Raw genomic sequence first — 10,027 nt, 5'->3', positions numbered from 1 at the left:
CCGAGCCCACGCCGGGCTGCAGCGGCCCGGCCCCGGGCGGCGTCCGCGGCAGCGGCGGCGCCCACTCGTGGGCCCCGGAGGACGCCTGGATGGGCACCCACCCTAAGGTCAGAAGGCTTGAGAGGAGCAGGGCGCCGGCCCTACCCCAGGTGGAAGGCCGCGCCGCCCCTTCGGGCCTCGACTCTCCGCGCGAACCTCGCGGAGGGGGACCCGCGTGCACACTGTCGCGAGTTGAACTCTGGCTCTGGCACCCCACACCTACCCCCAACACCCTCCCCCACTCCACACACACACTCATTCGAGGGCAGGACCCTAAATCCGGCGTCTCTCAGGGCAGAGCCCAATATTAACAAAGGGCTCCTTCTGGGAAGGGTCTCATTTAATCCTTGCAGTAACCAACAACTCCAGCAAAAACAGTCTGCGGGCCTTGGATGAATAGAAAGATAAAGGTTTAGGGACAGCCACGTTTGCACTTAGCCTTGAGCCCTGAGCGTGCCTTGTGATTTTGCTGAAGTGCGAATTCCTAATTTTTATAATGGCTTGTAAAATTCGAATACATTCTTCCCCAAAGCAGAACTGCTCGACATTGTGGGTGTTTTTGTTCTGTTTTGTTTTGGGTTGTTTTTGTTTGTTTGTTTTCTTTTTTTTTTTTTTTGTAAAGCAGCAAAGAAGATAGAGTTCCTTGCTTCTGCTTGGCAGATTGCCGCCTTGGACGAGTAATGTCCCAATGAATGGACAGTGAATGGAGATGGGTTTGTAGGAGTCTCAGAGACTGGTCTAGTGACTTTAGTACCATTGCAGTCTTCTGCTGGGGAGCAGTATGTCATAGATAATTATCTAAAAACAGAAAAGAAACATTTTCAAAGATAGAAGTCCGAAGAGAATTCACCCTTTCCCATGTTCTCTTTCTTGATTTATCCTCCTCCTCTGTCCCCTTATTTCTGGTCAAGGTGAGAAAAACAAGCATGGAGATGTTACTCAGTGCCATAAAAAGAGATATAGTATATTTTGACTCATATGTGGAACTTGAGAAACTGAACAGAAGACCATGGGGGGAAAATAGATACAAGTAGAGAGAGAGGGAGACAAACCATAAGAGACTCTTAGATACAGAGGACAAACTGAGGGTTGATGGGAGGATGGAGGAGAGGGGAAAAAGGGTGATGGGCTCTGAGGACGCTTGTTGGGATGAGCACTGGGTGTTGTATGTAAGCGATGAATCAGGGAATCCACCTCCAAAACCAAGAGCCTGCTGTACACACTGTATGTTAGCTAACTTGACAATAAATTATATTAAAAAAAAAAAAGAACTAGAGCACCATTAAGGAGCATGAACCCAGTGAGTTCTCTGTCTGAGACTTTGAGTAGACTGCCTGACTTTGAAAATCTGTTATGTCACCAGCTTTGTGATTTTTGGAGGGGGGCGGTCTGCAGGTAAGTTTTCAAATCTCATTGTTCCTCAGTTTCCTCATCTGTAAAATGGGGATTATAATAGTACTTACTTTGTAGGATTGTTACAGGATTAAATCAGTTAACGTAAAGCACTGGACATGTAGTAAGTACTATATTATATATAAAAAATATAGCATGCAACATCAATTTCATTATCTTGATCTCATGCTTAGAAATCTTCAGTGTTTCTTTATGGGTAAAATTCAGACTTTTAGTTTGGCTGTCAAGACCCTTGCAACCTGGTCTCAAATCATCTTTTCATTGTCATTTTCAAACACATCTGAGGTGTAAGGGGGACAACTAATAAAACCCTTGGTCTCCGGCATCTGTACATACTTATAGCAAAGCTAGTCAGAGGAAGGACCGAAGGTCTATACCCATGCAAGTCTGCCGATGCCTGGCCTCTGCTTTAGGTCTGCTTACTCACTGACTCACTGGGATCATTGGAAAACCTCAGGCTTCCCTTGCAGGGGTAGCCCACTGAAGAATGTTCCCCCAGCACTGACCAGCAAGTCTGAACAAAGTGGGAGTGGTATTTTAGCAGACTTTCTTCACGGGCAAACAGACCATGGAGGTGGCTCCCACAAACATACTGCAACAGAAATCCTGTTTAAAAAATGTCTCAGGGCACCTGGGTGGCTTAGTCGGTTCAGCGTCTGACTCTTGATTTTGGTTCAGGTCATGACCTCATGGTTCATGAGTTCAAGCCCCACATCAGGCTCTGCTCTAACACAATGGACCCTGTTTGGGATTCTGTCTCCCTCTCTCTCTGCCTCTCTCTCTCTTTCTCTCAAAATAAACATTTAAAAAAAATTTAAAAGTCTCTGTTCTTGGCAGAAAGGTTTCTTTAGAGGCCCTTGAGTATATATGGCTTATTTCCACCTGTGTGTGATTATTCACACTGTTATCCTGGTTTCTCTATATCCCCAAGTCATATCTGCTCTTCAGGGGCCAACTTGTATCTGCCTCTGCCATGAAACGCCAACTGATCCACCCAAGTAGAGCTCTGACTTGTGTCACGTTTTATTCTACACACTGGTTTTTCATCACCTACTGTCATGGGTTCTTATTTGGCTAACAATTGCAAGTGTGCATGTGTGTGCCTTAAGAATTTCGGGGGTTTTTTTAAAGATGGGGATCAGGTATTAATTGCCTTCTAACTCCCACTCTACCTAGAAGAAAGTCTTCTACTTTTTTATATATGTGTAATGAGTAGTTGATCAAGTGAAATAAAATATTAAGAGATTCTCCCTTCTCTGACAATTACATTTTCATTTCCAGTATTTAGAAATGATGGAATTAGATATAGGAGATGCCAGCCAAGTTTACATAGCATTCTTGGTTTACCTGGACCTCATGGAGAGTAAGTTATTTGTTTTATTGTTTTGATGTTGGGGCTGTGATGGGGGGATGGGGAGTTGGGTTGGGATATGACATTTATGCATTTGCTGTTAACTTTGTCAGTTTTGTAATTTCTTCATTCCTTTGGGGGATTACTGGGTAACAGAAAATACTAGAAAATAAAGAGAAGATATTATGGGTGATGTTTGCTCATTGGAGTATTAGGTAGACGTTTAAAATTTTATCTTTCATTTTTGATTAACATTATTGTCCATTCAATAATGTCCTTTCAGGTAAAAGTTGGCATGAAGTCAATTGTGTGGGCTTACCAGATCTGCAGCTCATCTGCCTTGTTGGGACCGAGGTAGAAGGAGAAGGGGTACAGACTGTGCTGCCTACACCCATCAGTGCGTCCCTCAGCCATAACAGGTGGGCGGCTGATTTTGGTCTTTAACGTGTTGGTTCCTTTTCACCAGCAGACATTAAATTCAAGGGAGTAAATATTTTTAAAGGAATTTAGGGTAGGGAGATCATAGCTTTACTCTGGGTTATTTGAGGAATGAGTTAAATATGAACATTTAACAAGATTTAGCACTTATTGTATGGTTGGTACTTTTTCAGAGAAGGAATGTATATGTTAGAAATACTATCCTTAAGGAAACAAAATGTTTTCATTCTTGTAAGGAGGCATGGCCACTACAGTGGAAACATAGCTACTTAAAGACGTGCCATAGTAATGATACAGATCATATATGCTTTAGATGTTGGGGAAGAGTGTGATTAACCTGTAAGTTGAAATCAAAGAAAGTATCATGCAGTTCATGGGACCTTTTTAAAACATCGTAGTTTCACAAAGTTGGAAAACATATCTTTCTTTCCTGGCACATTCTTCAAATCAACCTCCCCAAACAAAACTAGATTCCTGGCAGTAACTTATGTCTAACTTTATATGGGTCCCCCTCCTTCCCTGTTTCCACTGTCCTGAGGTAACTCCTCCTGAAACCCATATTCATTGGGCATTTTTAAATTGTAGATCTTTATAACTTTATAAAGGGCATATAATCTTTTGAGGCTGACTTTATGCACTCTGTATTATACTGCTGAAATTCACCCCTTGTTGTGTATGTGTATTATATTCCATCACGTGATGGTACCATAGTTTTCACATCCACCCTCCTGACGATGGAGTGTTGCTAGTGTTCAACTTTCGAGGGTGACTTCAAACTATTTTCCAAAGGGGTTGCCTCAGTTTACTTTCTACCTGCAGTGTAAACAAGATCTTTTGGAGTAGGATTGTCTCTGACATTGAGTATTGTAGACTTTAAAATTTTTGCCAGTTGAATGACTTATCTCATGGTGGTGTGCATTTGCATTTTTTTGATTTCTGATAATGAACATTAATTTATATATTTATTGTTTCCTTTCTTAAGAAATTCTTGTCCATTTCCTTTGCCTATTGGATTGTTTGTAGTTGTCTCATTGACTTGTAGGAATTCTTTTATATTTGTGACATAATCCTTTTGGTTGTGTTTCCCAGCTTTTAAATCTATTTTCAGGTATTTTTTGATTAATGACAGTTCTTAATTTGAGTATAATCACATTTATATATTTTTAATAATCAATGTCTTTGTGTCTAGGTTAAGAAATATTTCCTATCTGAAGGTCTAAAACATTCATCTATATTTTCAAGTTTATTTTTTTAAAGGTGTGAGAGAAGGTTAGGGACTTTGTTTTCATGTGGATAATCATTTTTCTGTACTTGCATTTTTTGGAGTCACTTCTTTCCTCATTATCTGACATCACCTCTGTCATTTTCCAAAGCCCCATCTCTGCGTTGACTTGTTTCTGGGCTCTCTTTAGACTCCATTAGTCAGTATATCTATGCTTTTGCCCCTGCCACATTTTCGTAATTCCTGCTTCAGAAGAAGTCCTGGCTGGTTATTAAGTTTTCCTTCCCTGCTGTTTTCCCTCAGGAGCTGTAGCAGGCAGCCTCTAACCTGGCTCTTATACTCCAGGAGTCAGTCACTCCCATGTGTCATTCCCTGTCTTTGAGTGTGGTCTGTGCTTATTGACTTACTTGTAACAAATAAAATGAGACAGACTGGATGTTACTTCTCAGATGACATTACAAAAGACTATGGCTTATATTTTGGGCGCTCTCTCTCTCTCTCTCTCTTGTTCTGAGGGAAGCCAGCTGCCCTGTAAACTGTCACTCAGAAAGGCTGAAAATAGAGGAGTAAAAGTAATTACTGATGGAGCAAGATTCTTGGTTTTTTGTTTTTGTGTTTGTTTTTTTTAAACGTTTGTTTTTGAGAGAGAGAGACAGAGCGTGAGATGGGGAGGGGCGGAGATAAGGAGACACAGAATCCAAAGCAGGCTCCAGGCTCTGAGCTGTCAGCACAGAGCCCAATACGGGGCTGGAACCCAAGAACTGAGATCATGACCTTAGCTGAAATCAGACACTTAACCAACTGAGCCACCCAGGTGCCCCTGACAGAGCAAGATTCTTGAGAGATGGGGAGGGATGGATTCAAGAAAATAGATGAGATTAATATTGAGCTAAAGGAGGAGGATCCCAGCTTCTGAGCTTGGGGGTCAGGAAGAAAGGACAGATGAAAACAGCTATATTTGGATCGGTATATAAGTATGGAAGAGGTTAGAGCACCTTAAATTCCAACATGAAGGGCTTTGATGAATACCCATCTTTAGTAGTTAATTATGATTGAAGTAAAAAGAGCACTGGACTGAAGCCTTAAGTCCTGGGTTCCAGTCTTGGCGCTGACACTTAATATTTCATTTGATGATTGGTGACATACCTAATTTCCCTGGGTTTCAGTTTCTTTGTCCTTTATTGAGGGATTTAGATTATCAGTAGATAATAAGTAAGATCCCTTCCAAATCAAAGCTACTATAATTGGTAATTTTCATTGTTGTATTCCACAAAACTGTATTAAGCTAATTTTTAGATTTCTGTTAATATTTTTGTATGACTTTGTACAATTCATTATAAAAATTGCACTTTGATATATCAGGCTTTTTACACCCTTCTCTGAGAGGCCCTATATTGTGAGATTTTTCTGTGTGTTTGGGAGTCACAAATAGTTGGTAGAGTTTGTATCACATTTGATCACTAATACTTTCTGGTTTTCATTAGCATGACTTCCAAGCCTTTCTATGCCTAAGAGACTTAATAATTCATTCCTTAAAACTCCCCCTTTGTACTATGGGGGAGGGAAAGTGGGGAAAAATAGTTGCAGAGAGGAAGGGAGGCAAACCATGAGAGACTCTTGAATACTGAGGACAAACTGAGGGCTGATGGGGGAGGGGGAGAGGGGAAGGGGCGTGATGGGCATGGAGGAGGGCACTTGTCAGGATGAGCACTGGGTGTTACATGGAAACCAACTTGACAGTAAACTATAAAAGAAAAAAAATAAGTAAATAAACTCTCCCTTTGTGTCTTTTAGTTACTGCAAGAAATTATACTAGCTAGTATTATTGTTACATTATTTGTTTGGATAAGAAACTATCATTTGTAATTAACCTGAAATTAATCTTAAAAAATAAAATCAGTAGTCTATTTGAATCAAAGTAACTTCCTAGATCTACAGGTACAAATTTGAGTCCTATTAATTTCTAGTTTTTTCCAACTGATGATTATTGATTTTCCAGCTTTATTATATAAAGCTTGTTTTCTTCCTTAAATAGAATTAGTTGGAAGGATAACTTAGTAAACCATTTTTACGCTCTTGCATTTAGTAACTCAGGGCTTAAGTCTTTGTATCTTGGTTTTTATAGAAATATTCATAATTATGCAATAGAATAATAATATAGAAAACAGCATAAATGAGGCTCAGCACCTACTGGACTTATTATGCCTTTTATGGCATAAAATTTTCTCAACTCAAAGTATGCAAATAACTGTTTAACAAATAAAGATTTGTATGTGTGAATGAGAGAGTGTATGTTTGATTTTTTTCCTCAGTCTTTAACAGGAATGATATTTTAGATCGTAGGCATACTTTTATCTATTTTTACTTCCATGAATACCTTATATATAAAATGTTATCTAACAGTAATGCTGTGATTTCAGACATTGTGGTTAATTTAGGAATTTTCCTTCATTAGTAACATAGAAAAGAGAATTGTTGACTTTGAATCTTTTGCAGCTGTCCATAGGGGAAAAAATTCATTGGGATATGTCCTAAAAGTATTTGGGTTGGACCTTGTGACAGTAACTCATCATAAAAATGTATATGAGAGATAACAGCTCTTACTTTATTCAGTAATAAATTATCTACAAAATAAATCACTGTGTTTACTTTTAAACATCATTATTTGTCCTATAATATTGCTGAGGCTTTTTAGTCTTCGCCTACCAAATATTTATTGAGTATTACATGTCAGGTAGTGATGTAAGTGCTGGGGATTCCACGTTAATCAAGACAGCTCCCTTGTTTAGTATAAGTGATACAACATTATGTTAGGTTTCAGGTATTTGTATATATAGTGAAATGATCAGCACAATAAGCCTACTCAAGATCTGTTACCTTATGGAGTTACAGAATTTGTTTTCTTGTGATGAGAATTTTTAAGATCTACTCCCTTTGCCACTTTCAGATATACACTGTAGTATTATAAATTGTGGTTGCCATGCTGTATATTATATTATCCCCATAGTTTATGTATTTTATTTTATAACTGGAACGCTGTACCTTTTGACTCCTTTAACCCATTTTACCCACATCCCATTCTCTGCCTTTGACAACCATCAGTCTGTTTTTGTATCTAGGAGCTTTTTTGGTTTGTTTTGTTTTTTTAAATTCCACATGTAAATGAGATCAGATGGTAATTAAGACATCCCTTTGAAAGTATTGTTCTAGCACTAAATATTGACTTGGAAAATAAATTTTATTTCATTATTTTGCTAATTGTTAGATGGAATCTAATAAAACAATTCTCTTTTATTCTGAGATTTCATTAACGTGTAATTTGGGACTGGCTCCACTTATTTTATTGTTAGGGAATTGGATAGCAAGGATAATGGAGTACAGAGAAGTACTTTATAGAGGGTTGTAGCAGGACCCAGAGGAAGGACAGGAAAAACCTCCTGAAGGTGGTAAGAGACCATGTTTTAGCAGGACAATTGCAAGTAGTTAAGCATGATTGCCTGGCTGTATGCATGCTGTCTGGTTCGGAGTAATAATGTTGGGTAAGGCAGCTGATGAATACATGACTAAATAGAACTCATGAGAAAATAGGAAAGATGGGAAATTAGGTGGAAAAGGTTACCTAGATCCTGAAAGCCATCACTGATTTCAGTTCTTTACTATTGAAAGTTCTCCTGTGATGAAGAGCCCTGTATATCTTAGTTGTCATGTAGGAGAGTTTCTCCAAGATGGAAGTCTAGTGGTAGAAAGGCTGGGACTTCTAGCATTTACACCTTCCCTTTTACTGGTTGTTACTAAATTCCTCTCCAAAAGGTTATCGGTTTATAGTCTCAAAATATGTTTTCATGAGTAGGAGAAGAGATTTACTGACACATAACTGACAAATTCATAGTATATAAATAACTTCTGTGACTTCAGGGGAAACAACACAACCCCAAACATGGACAGAAACAGACAACTCACAGAAAAGGAACCCAAATGGCTCAACTCCATTTGTAACCAGGGAAAGAGAAATCTAATATGTGCCCAATTGAAATTTGGGCATCTAAACTATGCAGAAACTTTTCAGACAGTGTACATTGTTATTGTTTGACAAGAAAGAAAGCATTAGCTTATGTGGGAGTCTTTAAATAGCGCTACAGCTAGCTCAGAGAGTGCCTTTGAGTGAATTAGAAAGAGATACTCCTCTTGGACTGACCAAAAAAAATGTCTTTTCACCAGGATTGAAGAGTTGGCAAGCAGCATAAGCCGGGTTTTAGACCTGCTTGCACCAGGCATTCTTGTGCAAGGCACAATCTGTACAATACACCCGAGTCCCGGACCCTGAGGCATGTCTGTTGAGTCCTTGGTTCCACAAAGAGCACTGTAAAACTTGGTGCTAGTTGGGTGGTGCCACTGAAGGACTTTAAGCAGGAGCGTGCTGCTGTGGATTATGCCTTGTGGTTGTAAGAGTGTTTTGCATTTGTAGACAACATTGTAATATTTCCAAGTATCCTAGGTATACTCTCATTTCATCAGCACTAAAATTCTGAATAGCATATAGAGCACTTATTTTTTCCCAATTTCATATACAAAAAACTGAGGTTAAGATGTATTTTTATTTATACTCTGCTGTTTCCAAAAGATAATGAAGGATTAGGTGAATTGTACCAAGGTCTCATAGTAGATAATGAAGTCTCATAGCTATTAGAGCTCTTTCTATTTTATTGGCGCTTTTTTATTGAAGTATAGTTAACATACAGTATTATGTTAGTATAACAGTGATTTGACAGTTATATACATTATAAAATGTTCACCACAGTAAGTATAGTTACCATGTGTCACCATATAAAGTTATAATTATTGACTATATTTCATCCTTTATTATATCACTGGAAGTTTGTTTGTTGTTTTGCTTTTTAGATTTCACATTTAAGTGAAATCATATGGTATTTATCTTTTTCTGAATTCATTTGGCATAATATCTTCTAGGTTCATTCATGTTGTGAATGCCAAAATTTCATTCTTTTTTATGGCTAAGTAATGTTCCATCACATATATATTATATATATATGATGTATGTATACACACACATACACTCCCCCCCCACATCTTTACCCATCCATCTATTGATGGACACGGGTTGCTTCCATATGTTGCCTACTGTAAATATTGCTGCAGTAAACATAGGGGTGTGTATATCTTTTTGAATTAGTATTTTCATTTTCTTTGGGTAATACCCAGTAGTGGAATTACTGGGTCATATGGTATTTTTATTTTTAATTTTTTGAGAACCTCCATGATGTTTTTCATACTGGCTGTACCAACTTACATTCCCACTAACAGTGCATGAGTGTTCCCTTTTCTCCACATCCCGCCAACTCATTATTTCTTGTCTTAAATCTTTTATTGTAAAATAAAACCAGATACAGACAATTACACAATAAAAATGTATAGATTGAATTATATAGCAAACATCTTGAATCCTTGTAACCACCATCAAGTAAAGAAATAGAACTTTTTTTGGCCATCCCCAACCCCCTACCATGTGTTTTGTCCCAAACATAACCCTCTCCTTCCCACAAAAG

General features: G+C 38.5%; 1 protein-coding gene across 1 annotated transcript in view; it reads left to right on the top strand.

Annotated features, from left to right (window-relative positions):
- The window catches only part of TSEN15 (tRNA splicing endonuclease subunit 15), a 37,220-nt gene that overhangs the window by 9,189 nt on the left and 18,004 nt on the right, over nucleotides 1-10,027 (top strand). The window contains exons 3-5 of the mRNA XM_029933359.1: nucleotides 6-107; nucleotides 2,734-2,815; nucleotides 3,087-3,222. Coding sequence (XP_029789219.1) covers nucleotides 6-107; nucleotides 2,734-2,815; nucleotides 3,087-3,222 — 320 coding nt within the window. The remainder of the gene's footprint in view (nucleotides 1-5; nucleotides 108-2,733; nucleotides 2,816-3,086; nucleotides 3,223-10,027) is intronic.

The sequence above is a fragment of the Suricata suricatta genome, chromosome 3, assembly GCF_006229205.1.
Source record: "Suricata suricatta isolate VVHF042 chromosome 3, meerkat_22Aug2017_6uvM2_HiC, whole genome shotgun sequence".
In the NCBI taxonomy this organism is placed as follows: Eukaryota; Metazoa; Chordata; class Mammalia; order Carnivora; family Herpestidae; genus Suricata; species Suricata suricatta.
The sequence above is the reverse complement of the archived record's forward strand: the minus strand, read 5'-3'. Positions and strand labels throughout refer to the sequence as shown.